This window comes from Onychomys torridus, chromosome 12 (genome assembly GCF_903995425.1).
Source record: "Onychomys torridus chromosome 12, mOncTor1.1, whole genome shotgun sequence".
NCBI classification, from domain to species: Eukaryota; Metazoa; Chordata; class Mammalia; order Rodentia; family Cricetidae; genus Onychomys; species Onychomys torridus.
The window spans coordinates 864,432-884,722 of record NC_050454.1 but is presented as its reverse complement, the minus strand read 5'-3'; the positions used below and the strand labels follow the sequence as shown (position 1 = coordinate 884,722).

Below are 20,291 nucleotides of genomic sequence, written 5' to 3'. Positions count from 1 at the left end.
GTGTGTGTGTGTGTGTGTGTGTGATGACCTGGGTGTGGAGTCAGAGGTCAACTTTAGGATTTGGTCCTCACCTTCCACCTTCTTTGAGACAGGTTGTATTCACTGATACATAAACCAGGCTGGCTGGCCGTGTGCTGCAATCCGTCCTGGCTCAGTCTCCTCAGAAGGAGTGCAGGGATAGCAGATGCTTACACTACTGAGCCTGGCTTTCATGTGGGTTCTAGGGATCAGAACTCAGGTCATCAGACTTGATTAACAAGCACTTTGATCTGCTGAGCTGTTGCCCTAGCTCAGAAGATAAAGATTCTTATTAAAAATTCTTATTAAAGATGTAAGACCATTATTGCCTCTAAAATTAATAATAATTTTTCATGTTTCCAAATATTAGTGCTTGTAAACATCTCCCTGACCTAATTTGTTGCTTAGATCGGGCATCCCAATATGGTCCATACTTGGTAGTAAGTTGATATATCTCCTAACTCTCTTCTCTTTAACATTTTTATTCTTTGATAATTTATACATGCATATAATGTTTCTTGATCATATTTACACATTCTTCTCTAACTCCTTCAGGACCCATCCTGACCCTTCATCCCTCTTCCCAACTTCACGATCCCCCCTTTTTAAAAACAAGCCACTCAACCCAGTTTGTGCTCCGCATAGACTCATGGATGTAGGCAGACCTCTTGTTTTCACACTTCATCCTCCTCCTCCCCCTTTTTTGCACTTGTAGCATAGTTACGGAAGAAATAAACCAGTCGCTCCATGGAGTTTCCCACCATCTAGATGAATGTATGTTTATGCTATCATATGTTTACTTCTATTTTTTTCTGTAAATTGATGATTAGATCTAGAGGCTTAAATTTAGGAAAGATAGCTTGATGGCAGAGCACTTTCTTATCAGCACACACAAAGCTGCGTGTTCCACCCCCAGCACTAAAAAATAAACAAAAACAAATCTAGACATTTGATCAGATTTAGTGAACAGATTTGAAAACCCAACACATTACATTTTCCACGTGACTTAATGTAATCATAAGATGTTTTTAAATTATTCATGGAGTTGTTGGCTGTGAGACTGTGCTGTTGGACATTAGGCTGTTTCTAAGTTTTTGCTGGCACACACAACTCACTGATCAATGTTCTTGTAGACTAATTGCTTCCTGGCTCCCTCCCTTCTGTTAGTTTCTGCAGTTGGTGGATGCCTGTGCCAGCTTCCTCACAGAAGCCTTGAACCCAGAAAACTGCATTGGAATACTGAGGCTAGCGGACACACACTCCTTGGACAGTTTAAAGATGCAAGTTCAAAGTTACATCATTCAAAACTTCGTTCAGATTCTGAACTCCGAGGAGTTCCTTGAACTTCCGGTGGATACCTTATATCACATCTTGAAGAGTGACGACCTTTGTGTGACCGAGGAGGCTCAGGTGTTTGAGACCGTGATGAGCTGGGTCCGGCACAAACAGTCAGAACGACTCTGCCTCCTCCCTTGTGTTCTCGAGAATGTGCGCTTACCACTTCTGGACCCGTGGTACTTCGTGGAGATGGTTGAAGCAGATCCTCTAATTAGACAGTGTCCTGAGGTCTTCCCACTGCTGCAGGAAGCCAGGATGTACCACCTTTCTGGAAATGAGGTAGGTTGGATGTGAGAGGTTGCTGCATTTCATCAGCAATGGAAGGAGTTAGCCAGGGCTCTCAGAAATGCAAGTGACCCTTGCTCACAAATTCCCAGGACAGCAAGCAGAGGAGTCAGTCGTTCCAGAAGCTGGGGATCCCTGATCTGTATAGTGAGGATGATATCACATCTTCACACAGCTGTGGGGAAGATTTAGTGAGAAATGGAAACCTCTCGGCATGGTGCCTGTCACATCCTTCCTCTGCCCAGTTGTGTGTGGCCCATCCAGTCACCCTTCAGAAGGGGTTCTACTTCCTTAAATTTTCCCACTCTTGTGAGAATTTGTATCTGTTGTTCTTGTTCTAGTCTGACATTGCCTAGATCCAGACTCTATCATTTCTTTCCTGAACTTATGGAAATTCTCTAGACCTCATCACAGTGCTCCCAGTCTGGTCTCCTGCCAACTCATCCCCACTCCTGGGATGATGGAAGGAGCAGTGTGAATTTTGCTTCTGGCCTGACCTTTTCACAGGCTCTCCATCACTTCTAGGAAGCCATCCACTCTTTCTCCTAAAGTTCCCTGAGCTCTGCTCCACTAAAATACCTCCTGCCCAGGTTCTGGTGTCATTTACCACACACTTACTATGTATGTTTGTATTTTGTTTTAAAAATTAAAAACTAATTTAATTAAAATCCATTTTTTGAATTAAAATACAATCACAACACTTTCCCCTTTCCATGTATCCTTCTAACTCTTCTCCTGTATCTCCTTTATGCTCAAATTCATGGTCTCTGTTTTCTTTAATTGTTGACATTCTGCTGTGGTTTTGACATACTGTGTCCAGTTCCCCCAAAGGATATGTCTTTCCAGCCTTGGGGACAAGGTAGATACTGTCTAAATGCTTCCGTTTCTTCCTGTTCCTGGCTTCTGCTTCTACTCCAAAATTCAATCTAAGGTCACCTTCTCCAGAGAACACTTCGTGTTCTTATGGCCATTGGCTCAATCTTTGCTTGTGACACCAAATACCACATGGTAATAACCATTGAATTCATCATCTCGTAAATATTCTAAACTTGCAACTTGTTATAGTAGGAACTGGGTGCTCTTGGGCTTTTCATCTCCAGATCTTACGAGGACTCCCTGGTGTGTTGTGAATGTCAATGTTCATCTCCAGATCTTATGAGGACTCCCTGGTGTGTTGTGAATGTCAATGTTTATGGATGACGAAATGGGCACCAAGAGAGCATTTGTTCCTACCTGTTCTCTTTTGCAAATTTTGGAGATGTTTTTCACTCAGAATCTTGTAAAGACAAGGCCGGGTTTAGTGGAGGAGCAAGCTCACCAGGAAGCTATAGTATAGGGAGAGTTTGCTGTTGATTTGCACTCATGAAACCTCATATGTACCTGTCACCATGCCAAAGTTCCAAACCTCATCTGCAGGGTACGGTAGAAACCTCAGCCCAAAGTTGTTCAGGAATCATATCTGTCTGCGACGCCTCTGTAGGATGTCCTTTATCTGTGTGGAAATCTGTACTTCTTGGTTGTTCTTAGAATGGTTTGCTACCTATGTGTCCTTCACAGGTATCCTGAGTGTTTGGTATTACAGGATTTGGCCAACCCGGAGAGGATATTTTCACTTCAAATCACATCATGCTAACAGGCACAGTGCTGCTCGGGTTGTCTGTTTCTTCTCAAATGGAGTTGCAGAGAATTTTTCCATCCATACAAGGATTGGATTTGTTGGTAATAAGGCTGTTGATAATTTCCCCTCGTCATCAGTACTATCTGTAAACTATGCAGTGATGTGGATCTGTACTATCTATAGACTCTGTAGTGATGTTGCATCTTAAATTCCAGATAGTGGCTCTTGGTGCCCCTCACCATTGGTCTTGCTAGATATATCATACATTTTGTTGATGTTTCTCAACAAACTAACCTGATTTCATTTCATTTTCTCAGTTTTTTTTGTTTGTTTTCTATTTAATTTTCTTCCTATTTTGATCCTGATAGGATTCTTTTTTCTGTTTACTTTCTGGATTTGCTGTTTTTCCCTCTCTAGTTTCTTAAAGAAGAAGTTGAAGACATGGATTTGAGACCTTTCTTTCTCCTACCATTATTACCCCATATGGAATCACTACATAATGAATTACCCTACACCTTCACAGTTTAAGACAGCAGGCAGGGATGTGGATCCATGGTAGAGTTCTTGCCTTGCACACGTGATGCCCTGTGTTCAGTCCTGCATGGCCAGAGGAAAAAGAAGAAAGGGACGGCTTGGTTTAGTTGGGTTGCTGACTAAAGTCTCTTACATCTATTATCTATTTATTGGCTTAGACTTTAGCAATCTTAAAGTTCAGACGAGATCAGAATTCACATGATCCTCACTCACAGCTCCCGACTGGCTATTGGCTTGAATATATTGTCGGTTTCTTGCCATGTGGTCGTCTACATACCAGATGGCATTCTTCTAGAGCAATTTACCTAAGAGAGACTAAGAAAGCAATCAATTTGGAAGATTTAGTGCCTTCAGTAGTCTGGTAGAACTCCACTTCTGTAATCTTTTGGTTAGAGAGACTGATTCTGGACCACTATAGAAGGAACTACATGGGCTCTGAGTTCGGGGAGGAAGACATTACTTGAGGCCATTGTAGAGACTGGGTACCACAGTGATTTGTATTGTAAAAAGTAGTAGTAGACAGGGACCTTGGTGACCTGTCTTGCCCATCTATCCATTCATTCATCTCTCCATCTCTTTGTCTGTTAGTCTTTCTGTCCATCCATCTGTCCATTGAATCTTAGAAACCCTCAAGACCCAGATACTGTTCTTGGTGCTGAGAATCCATTAGAGAAAAGGGGATGTCCTCATAGCAAATTATAAGACTGTCCTTGAAGTCTTGCCTACAGCACCAAAATCCTCACTGAACAAAGGTGACCGACCATCTTGCGTTGGAGGCTGTGCCTCGGCTGTGGGAGGAAACGTTTGGTGACAGAGACCAGACTGATGTTGGGAAGAAAACTGCAGAGAAGCGGAGTTTGTCTGTGGTGCCAACTCATTAATTAAGTACTCGGCACATTCAAGTGTCTCGAAGTTCTCCAGTCCACTGCTCCCCTCTTTACTCTATGGGCTCTCTACTGTCTATGCTCACCTCCTTTGAACTCACAACTAACAGGCCCACCTCAAGTGTTATGGCCACAGCCCAAAGTAAAAAACCAGGGATGTGAAATTGACTGGATCTGGCTCTTCAGCACAGAAAACAAATAACAAACAAACTTGATGGAAAAGCAAAGGTGGGGTGTTGGCTGATGCTCTGTGAGCTTTTCATGGGGAGACACAAACTACTAGATTCACTCTAGATAGGGCACTAATGGCAGACCAAAATAACAGTTCCACTGACGTTCAACTTGGTGAGCTAATAGTTCATTGTACTTACTTACAGAGCACAGGTGAGGGGTGACCCCCCAAACAGCTGCATCCCTGAAAAGTCTCACCTCGTTATGGATGGTGACTTGATGAGAACTGTACCCTGAGATCCCATTTTCACTTATTCATTGACTTCTTGTTTGCTGTAGCATTTCCCAAGATCACTTGCAGCCGGAGGAGAGCAGGAGACAAATAATGGTTGGACTCCTAGATAAAGGCCCCTCTTCCTTCTACTGGGGAATGTCAGTAGTATCAGTGACCATCTCCATAAATTCATCACTGTAATATTAGTGATGGCCTAGGCTTGGCCTAGGGCTTGGTGTATAGTGAGTATTAGAACACAGAGCCTCTTACTATTTCTTCCCCCCAAAATGAGCCTCCCCTGCCCCCAGCTATCTCTCTAGGACAAACAGTTGGTAAAGAAAAAAAAAAAGCATTCTGTGCTGCAGGATGGTAGGCCCTCCCCCTTGTACAAGCTTCTGGTCCTTCCTGCTGCCTGCTCCATGACCCTTGGCAGGTAGGATAGGACAGACTGCAGTGCCTGTGTGGAGCTTGCCTATCTTCTGAAAATCCGTGAGTCAGAAACACCTTTTCTTCTAGGGATTTGAAGCAGAGACTCTCTGTCTCTGTTTCCCCCAACCCCTCACAACTGAAGGGTGATGTGTGACAGCTCCTCCCCATGGACCTGCCATCCTATTCTTCCTTTTTCACATTATGACAATAGGTATTGAGTAAATGTTAACTTTGACTTTCATTCCAGGGGTTCAGGTTTCAGAGCAGGTAGTAGAGAAGAGGCAGGAAGTGCATTTGATGGTAAATAGACTTTTGTCTTAAAATAGCAACAAAAAGGTAACAATTTATTTGGTACCTATCAAACTGCAGGCCCTGGGTCAACACCTTCCGCGTATTATGCCATTTAATACAACAAACCCACTGGGTAGTTAGCATCAAAAGCCGTGACACAGATGATGAAACCATGGTCAAGGAGAAGTCACGAGGCCAACCATGGTGGAGGTGGGAATTGGGATCTGCCTTCTGTGGTTCCACAGCTTAAGCTCCGCACCACCGTGCTGTGTCCCCTCTGCCCACACATCCTCTCATTGATTTCTAGATTATCTCAGAGCGCACCAAGCCCAGGATGCATGAGTTCCAGTCTGAGGTGTTCATGATTATTGGCGGCTGTACCAAAGAGGAACGATTTGTGGCAGAGGTGACCTGCCTGGACCCCCTGAGGCGCAGTCGCCTGGAGGTGGCCAAGCTTCCACTGACAGAGCATGAGCTGGAGAGTGAGAATAAGAAGTGGGTGGAGTTTGCCTGTGTGACATTAAAAAACGAGGTCTACATCTCAGGTAAGCGGGAGGCAGGGATCAAAGCAGTCCCCTGATAGCATCCTACACTTCCCTCAGTGAAAACCAACCAACCGCCCTGCAAGAATGTCTGAGTTCACAGTGGTCTAACTCTGTGGGTCAGGATATGGAACCAGGAGCTTAGGTGGTCTTATCCTGGAGAAAACTTTATCACTTAATAATTATCACTTAATAAATACTGATATGTGAGCAGCACAGCCAGCTCCAGTCCTCATGGAGGAGCAAAAATGAGGTAATGTTAGGGCTTGTTCAGTCTGTGTAGGCGCAGGGCACTGATCTGGGTATACGAGTAGTAATGAAATGTTTTATCCCCCATAAACCCGACCTTCCCAGATTTCTTAGACATTCTGTGATACATGTCTACTGAAATACTATGAATACGTATTCATTTTTATTGCTAACTTGTTTAATCATTAACAGTTCTTTGTGCTCACCTTCTCCTTAGATGTGAAGTTCCATGAGCGTTAACACTATCTCTCTCTCTCACCTAGCAATGAAGATGCTCAGTAGATGTTTTTGAATGACACAGTAGCTGTCATCTTTACAGCTTAGTAGGTAAACTAACGGCATACAATTACCAGTTACAGCAGGGGAGACTAAATTATGAAGTAGGAGAAAACAGGGCTCAGAGAGGTTCTAGAAGGTAATGTAGGTTACATCCTGGTATTGGACAGGATTATCATCCAGGAGCTAAGCCCAGTCCTTCTCATTCATATCCAAAGGAAGACACAAACATTCCCTTCTTAATCCTATGTATTTAGTGTCCTCCAGATTGTAACGTTATCTGTTCTCCGGTTCTGTTCTTAATATTGACTAGGCTATAAGTTTCTTTTTACTACAGAAATACTATATGATTTGAACAATATGGAGAATAGAAAGTAAAATATGGCAGTTTTTCGGTTCCATGATAATTCCCCATGTTTTAATATTTTTCATAAAATATTTTTATATTTTACTGGGATGAGTAATATTAGCTATTTTTAACAAGTCCTAAGTCCCATTTAATGAATGAACACAGGGGTGTGTGGGAGTGGTGGGGTCAGGAGGCCATCACTCAACTTAGGCACTCAGGGGCTCGGGTTCCTTCTGACTTGTGACTCTGCCATCTCCCACACGTGGCCTGAATGTGAAGACACATCTATTCCACAAAGCCAAGGTCTGCAAAGGCCACAAATAGTCCACTGGCAAGAGCCAACAATGTGCCCTTCTTTCCCAGAATAGATGGGGGGTTGGCAATGCAGTTTAGTTACTTGTCTAGGAAAGAAGTTTTGGTAATCAGAATTGATTTCTGCCACTGCATATGTATTTGCTGTTTATAATCTACTTGAAAAAAATTCTCTAGAAGACATTTGCATACACAATAGTTTATGCATTTGTGGAAAGACTCCTAGAAGTGGTCTTAAGGTAAGTGAATGCAGAATTTGTCAGTTGCTATATTGTCCTCTACAAAGATTATACATTTTAGCCAGGAGGCTGTGGCACATGCCTTTAATCTTAGCACTCAAGAGGTAGAGCCAGGTGGATCTCTGTGAGTTCGAGGCCAGCCTAATCTACAGAGTGAGATCTGGGACAGGCACCAAAACTAAACAGAGAAACCCTGTCTTGAAAAATAAAAACAAACAAACAAAAAACCAAAAAACCCCCAAAAAACCAGATTACACATTTTGTAGCTCAACCAGTACCCATTTTCTACATCCCTAATAACAGTTGTTATCACCGATTATTTCTGATGTAATAAACTAAATATATACATTTATATATACTCTTGTATATTTGGTTCTGTTGAGTTTATAGAATACTGGCTAATTGAATTTATTTTAAAATATGTCTGCTCATACTCTTTGGCTATTTTTCTGTTGCTTTGTGTTTGTCTTTTACTTACTAATTTTTTTCATTCCTTGTTAAATATCTTTTGCTTTGTGGTCTAAATAATCTCCCCTCAGATGTGGCTGTCTTTTACCTTTGATTTGTATTTTCACAACAACTTTCTTTGCTGTGAGATTCTAATTTCATGTCATGTTCTCCAAATCACTGAGTTAGTCTCCTGCATCCTCTAGTTACTCCCCCAAGTCACAATGGAAAGTTGTTTAAATTGTGAAGTGTCATATCTAATTTGTTTCCAAATGGCCAACTGCTAAGTAACATTTAATCATTTCTATATATTTGAGTTGATCTCTGTATTCAATTTTAATTGGTAGGTTTATCTAATCCTATACTTACACTATTTTCATTTTTAATGCTTTCAGTATATTTTCATATTTGATAATAAACCTTTCTCCTTTCTCCTTTTCCCAAAAGTCCTTCTGGTAGTGGCGGAACACTTACCTGGCATGTGCTCCCTCCCCCACACCAGAGAGCTTTTCCCGTGAATCTTAGAATTGTCGTGTTCCCTAAACACTCTTAAGAGAACCGAGGACACAGACACCTGAGGGGCTTGGACAGCTGTTACAGCAGCTCTCCTCATCTCTGCATGCAATATGCTTTCCAAACTAACCAGGTGTTAGGTCACTAAGGAAAACAGAGCGTTTATTCTCTTTTAATAAAGATCTCGTTGAAGGTTCTCATGATGGTTTCCAATCTTTTGTGCCACCCAACTGGAACCAATACCACAGTGTCTTGAGTAGAGACCTCTGAAAAGTACAAAACAGAAAGACAAAGCACAGCACCAGGAAAGGAAGCCCAGCCCTCTCCAGTCATGGAAGCAAACAGTGACATCCTCCAAACTCGGGGACATAGTCTAGAAGCCAAGGAGCTGGGTTTGGCCACACTTATACCCAGGAAGCCAATCAAACAGTTGTTAATAGTAAAAGCCAAATAAAACAGCCAAATTAATAGTAAAAAGCAGAAAGAGGCAATTTATTCAGTGAGGCCACCTTGGAAAGAGGGACAAAGGTGATCCAGTGACCCTGCTCAAGTTCATATCTGCGGCCCCAAACTAAAGCTACAGGCTTTTGAAGATTTGTTTTGTTGAGACAGGGTCTCACTAAGTAGCCCTGGCAGCTTTGGAACTCTCTGTGTAGACCAGGTTGACCTCAAATTCATAGAGATTCCGAACCACCTCTGCCTCTGGAGTGCTGGGATTGAAGAGATGGTACAGCCCTACTGGTGAGATTACCATGAATAGAGGCCCAAGGACATGGTATTGAGCAAGCAGCCCTAAGGACCACTAAGGTGTGGTCCCGCCCATCCACAACCCACCCTTGGCTGGGCTTGGTCTGACCTGACAAGGTTGCCTGAAAAGTTGCCAGAACTCTGTGGAATCAGTCTCTTTGTGGCAGGCAAGTTCTCCCAGTCAGTGCTTCACTCTCATGCTTTCTCATCTTCCAACGTGAGATTCCTGGAGAAATTCTCATTTTGGGGGGTCCATGGTTTCATTTCAGTAGTCAGAGAGGTTGAGGGATACAAGTGTCTCTTCAGAGTAGCTTCATTCCTGACCTGCGGGTTACATCATTGTGCCTTGGTTCTCTATTCAGAGGGGGGAGAGAGAGAGGGAGGGAGGGAGGGAGAGAGGCAGAGAGGCTGGGCCAGCAATCTTGGAGGACTGTTGGAAGCATCTGTAAAAATTCACAAGCATGTGACTTTGACCTAGACATCATATTTTGTGGTTTAAGAGAGTTGTAAAGAAAACATTGGCCATTTTCCTCTCAAATGATCAACTGTAAGCATTTCATAAGAAAAAATAATTAAAAAGTAGGACAAGGCCCACTGCCATCTAGGGGTTCAGGAATACCCATCCTTTGCTCTGCCAGCTAAAGAAGTAAAAGGCAGGAAAGGGCTGCTGTGAGAAATCTAGGGAACCCCAGAAGAGCCGCCTGATGGCACCCAGGAAGCCTGTTCTCTCTTTGGGGTCCTTAAAAAGATCTTCAGAACAGACTCAAATGAAGCTCAAGGCCATTAAACAGTTAATTAGAGTTTAAAAGAAAAAGCCAGGAGAGGAAAGCTGTAACTCTCTGCAGCTGCCTGGAACTGAGAGAAAAACAAAAGTCACACTGCTTTGGATAAGACAGCATGGAGGTCAGCCAGCTGGGCACACGCAGCTCCGAGGCTGGGGGTGGGGTGGGGTGGGGAATGCCTTTAGAAAGAGTGTGGAATCCCAAGGCATTGGTTAGGGCGTTTAAAACGTGTTAAAGTTCTGGCCAGCATTTGACAGAAAAAGACAGGAGCAAAGAACTAGCCTGAGAAAGGTGCAGATGCAGCCCCACCTAAGGGTGGTCCAGCTAGGGGGCTGCCTGACTCAGGGAGGGCACAGCACGAGGGTGGGAATTCTGGGAAGGAAAAGGCACATTGTCTTAAGGTGGACCTGCCTTCCGGGGAGGATCCCCAGGCCCAATTCCTGGCCTGTCCCACTGGATTAACCCTTGAGAGGAGGCAAAGGCTTGTCTCCGCTTAGAGGTAGATTCCATTCTTTGTACTACTTACTCTTTCACATAGATTGAAGCCGTAAGTGAAAATATATTGTAAGATCTCTTGGTAATTTCTTCCACACTGTTGCTGCTGCTTTTTTTTTTTTTTTTTTTGTTAGAACATAAACTACCTCCTAACTTCCTGGCTGTCAAGGCCCTATCACTCTTGCTCAGCCTTGCTCCCTGCTTCTTGGGGTCACAAACACTGGATTAGACCCTCTTTGGCTCCAGCCCATCCAGACTGACCTCACTGAAGCCTTCTCTGGGTCCTTTCACTTGGTTGGGCCCCCTTCCTGAGCTTTAGAGGCACAGCTCACAATCCCAGCCTTTGTGGTACCACTCACCATCCCAGCTTTTATGGCACAGTCCACATCCCAGCTTTTGTGGCACAACTTACTATCCCAGCTTTTGTGGCACAGTCTACCATCCTTGTTTTTGTGGCACAGCCCACCATCCCAGCTTTTGTGGCCCAGCCCACCATCCCAGCTTTTGTGGCCCAGCCCACCATCCCGGCTTTTGTGGCCCAGCTCACCATTTTACTTTTGTGGCACAGCCCACCGTCCCAGCTTCTGTGGCTTCTCTTTCTTTTGATTTTGTTTTGTCTCTCCCATCAGAACTTCAGGATTTCCCTTACCCCCCTTAGCTGAGACTCAGCTGAAGACTTAGTATTTTTAGAGTTTGGAGAATGCTGGGGGAAAACATCTACTTGGTGTTTTTAAATGTGTTGTATCTCTTGTAGGTGGCAAAGAAACACAGCATGATGTTTGGAAATATAATTCTTCAATCAACAAATGGATTCAGATAGAGTATTTAAACATAGGCCGCTGGAGGCATAAGATGGTCGTGTTGGGTGGCAAAGTCTATGTAATTGGGGGATTTGATGGCTTACAAAGGATCAACAATGTGGAGACTTATGACCCCTTCCACAACTGCTGGTCAGAGGTATGGGAGAGTGTTTCTGTGAGTAATTTCAAAGCTTAAACAACAACAAAACAAAAACCCTGCCTGTGGTAGTGGCTGGTGATCCATCACTTTGATCCTGCCTGTGGTAGTGGCTGGTGATTGATCACTTTGATCCTGCCTGTGGTAGTGGCTGGTGATCCATCACTTTGATCCTGCCTGTGGTAGTGGCTGGTGATCCATCACTTTGATCCTGCCTGTGGTAGTGGCTGGTGATCGATCATTTTGATCTTGCCTGTGGTTGTGGCTGGTGATCCATCACTTTGATCCTGCCTGTGGTAGTGGCTGGTGATCCATCACTTTGATCCTTCCTGTGGTAGTGGCTGGTGATTGATCACTTTGATCCTGCCTGTGGTAGTGGCTGGTGATCGATCATTTTGATCTTGCCTGTGGTTGTGGCGGGTGATCCATCACTTTGATCCTGCCTGTGGTTGTGGCTGGTGATCCATCACTTTGATCCTGCCTGTGGTTGTGGCTGGTGATCCATCACTTTGTTCCCATAGACATCTTCTTGGCTCTGAGCTTCTCCCTTCCTAGGATCCGTGAGTCAACATTACTGATCCAGTCCCAGTAGTAGTGTTCTTCTAAGTGGCAGGGCTCTATGTGGTCATTGTCCCGTGCTAGCCAGAGCCCCAGATATGGAGGGAGCCTGAGCCTACTCTAAGACGGTTAACTCCATTTGGTAGCATGTGCTGGCCCAGAATCTGCCTCCTCAGAATCCTGCTGTCCTGCAGCTCTTCATACCAGAAACCCGAGGATCCATCTCCTCCACCTTTTGTGAACCCAGGGTTATTTGGTTATGATTAGAAGTCAGGGTGTATTTATTTTCTCCTTAATGATGAGCCATTTACAGGGCTTTGTGCAAGTCTCTAGCAAAGCTACCTCTGGTTAAAAACTGCCCCAGGATCAGAAAACAACCTAATCGCCAGCATTTCCAGTCCATTCGCAAGTGCAGATTTCCTTTCTTATGGTCAGAGCTTGTTCCAGCTTCAGAAAGTTTAAAACATGGTCACTGTAAGCACAGGGAAGGATATCACCATGTTGCCATGACATCTCTGACAGATTCACCAGCATATGGGCATAACCTTAAACCAACATTGGCCCTACTAACTGACCACTGAATCAAGATGAATATGCTGGCTTCATGTACATAGACATTTAGTCTTGCCTGTATCTCTCCTTCCCTGAGAGCTGGACTCTGGGTAAACAAGCAGGACGAGCCTGTAGAGATAGTGGGTTTTGTTTCTCTCTGCATTTTATTGGGAGCCATGGCTTTGTTGTTTCAGTGGAAACATGCCCATGTTTGTGTTCTGTGGGCTTCTCCTGCAATCTGAGCAGCACACTGACTTCTTGTGCCCTCTGCCTCTGTAGGCCGCACCCCTCCTGGTCCATGTCAGTTCCTTTGCGGCTGCTAGCCACAAGAAGAAGCTGTATGTCATTGGAGGAGGACCCAATGGGAAGCTGGCCACGGACAAGACTCAGTGTTATGATCCTTCGACCAATAAATGGGTTTTGAAGTCGGCCATGCCAGTAGAGGCTAAATGCATCAATGCAGTGAGTTTCCAGGATCACATCTATGTTGTTGGTGAGTCAGTAATGACTTCCTGCATTTATAGCCACTTGCCCCCATCACCACCTGGGAGACAAGATATTTATATCATTTTCAGAATGCCTGGGTGATGTGGATAAGGCTGCAAAGGAAGAGAAGGTGGTTTTGGACCAGGCCTTGTTGGAATTTCCCTTGAAGTCCTGGAGGTAGAAATAGCCACACAAAGCATGGAAGTGTAGTCAGTGGAGGAGGCCAGAAGTCACAGCAGGGGTGAAGTTGTATTGTAAACATAGCAAACACACAGAAATGGAATCATGCAGTGTAACAAGAGCTCAGCAAATAGGAAACATTCCTATGTTTTAGTTTACGGTCATGGGAATGTTCCTCTCCTGCTTGGTTTTAGAGGCCTAAAAAATGTACTTAGTTGAGAGGAAGCCTTGGGCAGCAAGACCACAGTTGGCATGTGATTTTTAAAGACTGGTGATTCAGTCCTGACCATTCCTTAGGATTACCAGGAAGCACTCTATAAAATTACAATGGGCAGGCCTATCCCAGGCCTATGAAATGAGAAGGGGAAGAAGGGTCTCTAGGAATAGTGCAACTCAGTTCTTTAAACCTCCAGCTGATGTTAACGTGCAGCCACAATAGAGAACTACTGATTCAAGAGATGCCAGAATACAAACAGCTTCGGCCCGTGATTAATCAAGGCTAATCAGAGAAGGCATTGGGTGTGTGTGTGTGTGTGTGTGTGTGTGTGTGTGTGTGTGTGTGTGTAAAACACTGGGACACATTGTGGAAAACGGAGCTCTGCCTTGCTTCAGGTCTCTTGAAGTTTTGCTTGTGGTCAGGCTCCCAAAGGTTTCAAAAGGCCAGTATCAGGATGGGCCTGCTAGGTCATGTCTTCAATTGATGTAATCTCTAGAGCGATACTGTTCCTAGTTAATGCCCCGTTGATGACGTTTATGAACTGCCTCTGCACATGGTCCTTGTGTTACTTTACAAACACTGTTGTGTTAGTGCTTAGGGTCACAGATCAGAAGGTTGCCACACTGAGGTACCCGAGGCATCAGCCAGGGTTCCTCCAGGGAGCCAGTCTTAAGGTGTGTTTTGCAGCTGTGCTAAGCCAGGCATCTTTTCAAACCAGATTCCCACCTGGTCGGAATTTAAAGGAGATGAAGTTTCTCCACATTTATACCCTGGGGGTCCATTCTGGCTTTCTGGGAAGAAAGCCACCCGTCTACTGTTTTCTCTGGTAAGGTGGAAGATGTGGCCTAATCAGAAGTAGAACTCTTGTGATTAGTGAGAAAAGACCCCAAGAGCGCCCAGCGTGCCTGTCCCTTCTTTGCAGGCGGTGCCATGAGAGCGCTTTATGCCTACAGCCCTCTGGAAGACAGCTGGTGCCTGGTGACGCAGTTCAGTCATGAGCGAGCCAGCTGCGGCATTGCGCCCTGCAACAACAAGCTCTACATCACCGGCGGGAGGGACGAGAAGAACGAGGTCATTGCCACTGTGCTCTGCTGGGACCCTGAGGCTCAGAAGCTGACAGAGGAATGTGTCCTGCCACGCGGTGTGTCTCACCATGGCAGTGTCACCATCAGGAAGTCATATACTCACATCCGGCGGGTTGTGCCTGGGGCCGTGTCTGTGTGACTGCCAGGGAAACCAAGAATGTGCCCTCGGAGCCTCTGAGCACTGATTCTGCACCCTAGCTTGCTCAGGTCTCTTGTGAGCCTTAGGCTTGGCTTGGATTTAAGGCTTATCATGGGGCACCTTATGAGCCCAGCCGGGAATGCTTGTGTGACCTATCAGGATGAAGGGTAATGTTTAACATTCCATACATGCCTACATGCCCTGGCCTGTGCCAGCCACTTATCCATGGTAATTCGCTTAACTGTGGTAATGACCTGCTGTCAGATAGTATCACGCCTGTCTTAGAGGTGAAGAAAAGGAATTTCAGACAGGCCAACTTTCACCAGGTCACTCAGAGAGCAAGTATCTAAGCCAGAATAAACCCAGGTCTTTCCATATCAGTCCCTGTCTCTCACACCACACTGCTTAACTCAGGAAAACTGAAAGCCAACCCCAAACTTGGCTGGTTCTTTCTGGCAATGTGGCTGAAGACAAGGGAATAAAGGAGTTTTTCTGTGCTCCCTTCCTTTTATTCCTTGTATGTATGAGAGTCTTGGAGACTTTTGGGCCACTTGTCAAGAGCATCTCCCACCGGACATGTCTGTTGGGACTAGTCTGGGAAGCCTGTTTGTTTTGAAAAAGGTGAAAGACATGTCCCATTTCCCCCACATCGTAAAGGTTGTTTTTGATGACAGGATGTGCCATTTTGGACTATCACTGCCAGTTGGTGGCTGGGGGTGGGTGGCTCCCTGGATAAAGCTCTTGCTGCTGTACAAGCCTGAAGACCAGTGTTAGGAGCCTAGATCCCACAGGAAAGCTGAGCAGGCAGGCATGGCTGCCTGAAGTCCCAGTGCTTGGGAAGCAGGCACAGGGCTTCCCTAGGTCAAGCTGGGCAGTTCAGTCAGTCAGGAGACTGTGTCAGGGAATGAAAATGGAGTGTGATTGCCTGGAAGAGGGCTCAGCAGTGGAAAGTGGGGAGTGACTGAGGAAGTCATTTGCCATCAACTTTGGGTCTTCACACTTGTGAACACACACCGCATACACGTTAAAAAAATAAAATTGAATTAAAAATTTAAAAACGTTTTTGAAATATTACTTTACCTTCTCAATGGTTTGGTGTCCTGGCCTCTTAGTGTTCAAATACTGTTTTGTGTTTTCTCTCCCCGCCTCTCAGGAACACATTTAGACTGCTGGCCACGCCTTCTAAACAGTGACTACGTTCTCCAAGATGCCTTATTCTCATGGCAGAAGTTCTCAATTCTCTTTGTAGAGTTGCACTTCATATCAGAGGCTCATACTGTGCTTGCTTATACACCTCAGTAGTTTGAGAAGTTAGTGAAATTAGAGTTGATAGTGAATTTAATTTTTATTAAAAAGTTATGTCTGGAAGAAACTACTTTTTAAACCTTGGAAATTCCAGTTATTTCTACTTCTAGCTAGATTTTTGAGGATAAATAGAAATGCACATCAGTGTGTTAACTGAAAATGAGAAGCGCATGCTGCATCCATATTTTGGCTGCCTTCTGTGGGCCCCTTCTGGAACCCAGGCACTAAGGTTAGCTAGTCGAGTTGCTTATGTGATTCTCTCTGAGCTTGAGGGTGGAATCCATTTGTGACCACAGGAAAAGTCAGTCTGGTCCAAAGACCAGTCCAGGGAAGAGCTGCTGAAGAGCAAATGCCATGACAACATCATTAGCATGCACAGAGGGTTCTCCCTCAGACCTCTGGAGAGCTGCTGTCTACCTTTAGATGACATTCATCAGTACACAGCTCTCAGTCTGTGGCACACTGAGGAGGAACAGACTTTGAATCCAACTTACAGATCTCACTCAAAGAGGAGGTCTTGAGTTTCAGGACTAGTTCAGAATTATAGGAGCTCCTAAGGAAGGACTGTATGATTTTTATACACTAGAGAAGCATGTGAATTGTAGCAAAGTCACAGGTACTTGTACTCAAGAAACAAGGACCCACTGGGCGGTGGAGGCACATGCCTTTAATCCCAGCACTTGGGAGGCAGAGACAGGCGGATCTCTGTGAGTTCGAGGCCAGCCTGGTCTCCAGAGCTAGTCCAGGACAGGCTCCAAAGCTACAGAAGAATTCCTGTCTCGAAAAACAAAAAAAAAAAAAAAAAAAAGAAAAGAAAGAAAGAAAAACAAGGACCCTCAGGAGTGCGTGGGAGTGGGGACACATTCTTGTGAAAAGATTTAGCCTTCTACATTTGAAGCTGCCCAGCTCATAGAAAAAAGAAATCATTGCCATTCTGAGTACAATCTGTAGAGCAATTGGGGATTGAGTTTCCAGGGGTAGAGGTGTGGGCGTGGCTCCCAAAGGCAGGCGCTGAGGCTTTCAGGTTCTTGTGCCTCTTCCAGCAAATCATAGAGACACGTGAATGGTTGCCGGAAAAGAGCTGGCTTGTTAAAGGGAGATACAGAGAGGCCTGGAGTGTGCCCAGTGACCTGCCTCCAAGAGTGCTTGAAGGGAGAGAAGGGCTGGAGTGAGGACACCAGTGAGCTCTTACCATAGTACCCATGTCACCCAAGTTCACAACACAGGTCTTTGCCAGCATGCTTTCTTGCCTGAATGAAGCTCGGTTAGACCAAAGGCTTTTCCCTGATGTCACTCTTTGTTAATCTTTGGAATTTCCTCTTATACTGTTTTCCTGCCGCTTCAGTTCTAAGCCGGGTTTCTTTTCTAAGAGGTTTCATTGCTTTTCTGTTGTGATAAAATAGCACATTGTGATAAATACACCATGACCCAAATCAACTTCTTTTAGCTTGCAGTTCCAAAGGAAGTCTTTACCGGTGAGGAGGCGTGGCACAGGCAGCCAGAGCCAGGAGCTGAGAGTCCCATCTTTAACCACAGACACAGAAAAGAGAGTGACTGAAACTGGGGAAGGCCTACCCATTGATGTCCTTTCTTCAGCTAGGCTGCACCACCTCTCCAAATAGTGCCACCAGCTTGGGGACCAAGTGTTCAAATATCCAGCAGAGCCTGGGCAGGGGAGTATTTCTTACTTCAACTACCACATAAGGCAAAACCCAAACCAAAACAAAAACCCCAAACAGTACTAACAAAATTCTACCAAAATCATCAGCAAATTAACTATTCTAACCTTCATTACCACTATGGAGAGAGCTGGGGACTACCTCAGAGCCGGAGTACCCCAGGTCTCAATGAGGATGCCACAGGACATTCAGATATTGCAGTCTACATGTTGAAGCAGATCCCGAGTGGCCGAGCATCCCTGATAGAGAGGAGGTGGAGGTCAGCAGCTAAGGATGAGGGTTTGGGAAAACAAAGGTTCTGGAGTTTGTGAGCATGCTTGCAAGAGGAAAAGGGAATGAGGAATAGGCTTCCAAGCAAGGAAGGGATCCAATGTTGAGACTTGAGGCATGAGTCCAAGCAAGACCAGCAAGCAGGCAATTTACTGTGGGACCTTCAAGCTCCCTGGTTGTCTCTTCATCCCAATGGATCCAAAGAATAGAGCCAATTCTTTGTTGGAGTAGAGTGTTGTGGAATATTAGTTTAAGATGTGCTACCAGGCATTGGTGGTGCACGCCTTTAATCCCAGCACTCGGGAGGCAGAGGCAGGTGGATCTTTGTGAGTTCAAGGTCAGCCTGGTCTCCAAAGTGAATTCCAGGAAAGGCGCAAAGCTACACAGAAAAACCCTGTCTTGATAAAACAAAACAAAACAAAAACAAAAAACAGAAAATAAAAAGATGTGCTATGTTTGTTTATGCTGTGGGATATTTGTTTAATGGTACAAAAATGTATTGCATTCTTTTATGTTACTTTTGTCTAACTCTGTAATGCTGTGTTTGCCTGTCTAAAACAGGTGATTGGCCTAATAAAGAGCCGAATGGCCAATGGCTGGGCAGGAGAAAGGATAGGTGGGGCTGCCATTCAGAGAGGATAAATAGGAGGAGGAATCTAGGAGAAGAGGGAGGAGTGAGAAAAGGAGGAGAGGAGGACATCAGGGGCCAGCCACTCAGCCACACAGCCAGCCATGGAGTAAGAAATAAAGATATATAGAATAAAGAAAAGTAAAAAGCCCAGAGGCAAAACATTCAAGTTAAAGAGAAATGAAACAATTTAAGTTAGAAAAGCTGGCTAGAAGCAAGCCAAGCTAAGACCAGGCATGCATAAATAAGAATAAGTCTCCATGTATTTATTTGGGAGCTGGGTGGTGGGCCCTGAAAGAGAAAAAACAGACAGACAAAACAAAACTGCAGTAGAGTCTAGATGAAGTTAAGGGGCCATAGTGACCAAGGCATGAGCTAAATTCACCCAAATCCCACCACATTCTCTTCTTAGTGTTCATCTACTCTGGTCTCAGTGGCTCCGGGAAAGAAGCACATAAAATCTGCCGTTGGACTCAAAGCAAACTCTGCTGTCAGGGAAATAAAACTATCTGGGTAAGCACAGATTTGCTATTTCTACATGTCCTGATGAGGAAGGAAAACAGTAAAGGAGGAAATTCCATCAGCTTGGCAGCCCTTAGTTCATTCCTTTCATTCAGCCAAGCATTCTCTGAAAAACCCACATCATATGACCTTAGAGTATTATGTTGATGATTCGTAAAAAGTCACTGGAGACCTCACCCTAGCCCTTCTAGCCCAGGATACCCCAAATTCTATGTTCCAATGTGAAAGAAGTTTTCTAATTTTATAGAACAAAGAAACTCATAAATCAAGGCAAGATCAACATACATGAGTGGGTACATCAGAGAGGCAGTTACAGCAAGATGGGAGATTTTTCTATAGACCTCAGATGCTCTGCAGATGTTCTTAGATTTTGAGTTGGTGGAAACTAGCGGTCTGCTAAGTTAGTAGATTTCAAAAGGTTTTAAATCTATTTGTCACAGGACATTAGTTAGGACACAAAGGGGGACAAAGGATGGCTGTTCTAGGGACTGAAGCTAGCCCAAGATCAGGTAATCAGCTCTGGACTGGCATCATTCCAACCCCTCCACACTGCTGTGATTTAAACCAGTTTCTTTCCAGGAATTCTTGATCATAGTGACTTGACATGGTCAAGATGGCATTGCCCGAAGCACTAATGTCCTAAAAGGCTCACAGAAGCTGAGAACATTCGGAAAGTTGACACACTGATAACATCTGCAGGCAGTTAGGACCCTGGAAGCTCCCAATAAGGAGTTCAACCAACCAATCTCTGTTGATATATACAATGTGAGACTGTAGGAGAAGAGCTGCAGATGAAATCTTCTCCCAAAAGTTCCCTCTTTGCCCTGTAAAACCTCAAGGCCCTGCACAGTCTCCACCCCTGCAGAGACCACTGCCCTTCATGTTCTAATAAGGGCAGTCTACTTCTGAAGAGCTTGCTC

General features: G+C 44.7%; 1 protein-coding gene across 1 annotated transcript in view; it reads left to right on the top strand.

Moving 5' to 3' along the window:
* Positions 1–15,992, top strand: part of Klhl6 (kelch like family member 6) — a 40,053-nt gene extending 24,061 nt beyond the window's left edge. The window contains exons 3-7 of the mRNA XM_036203769.1: positions 1,186–1,635; positions 6,150–6,387; positions 11,548–11,750; positions 13,140–13,353; positions 14,666–15,992. Coding sequence (XP_036059662.1) covers positions 1,186–1,635; positions 6,150–6,387; positions 11,548–11,750; positions 13,140–13,353; positions 14,666–14,967 — 1,407 coding nt within the window. The 3' untranslated portion in view covers positions 14,968–15,992. The remainder of the gene's footprint in view (positions 1–1,185; positions 1,636–6,149; positions 6,388–11,547; positions 11,751–13,139; positions 13,354–14,665) is intronic.
* The last annotated feature ends 4,299 nt before the right edge of the window (positions 15,993–20,291 follow it).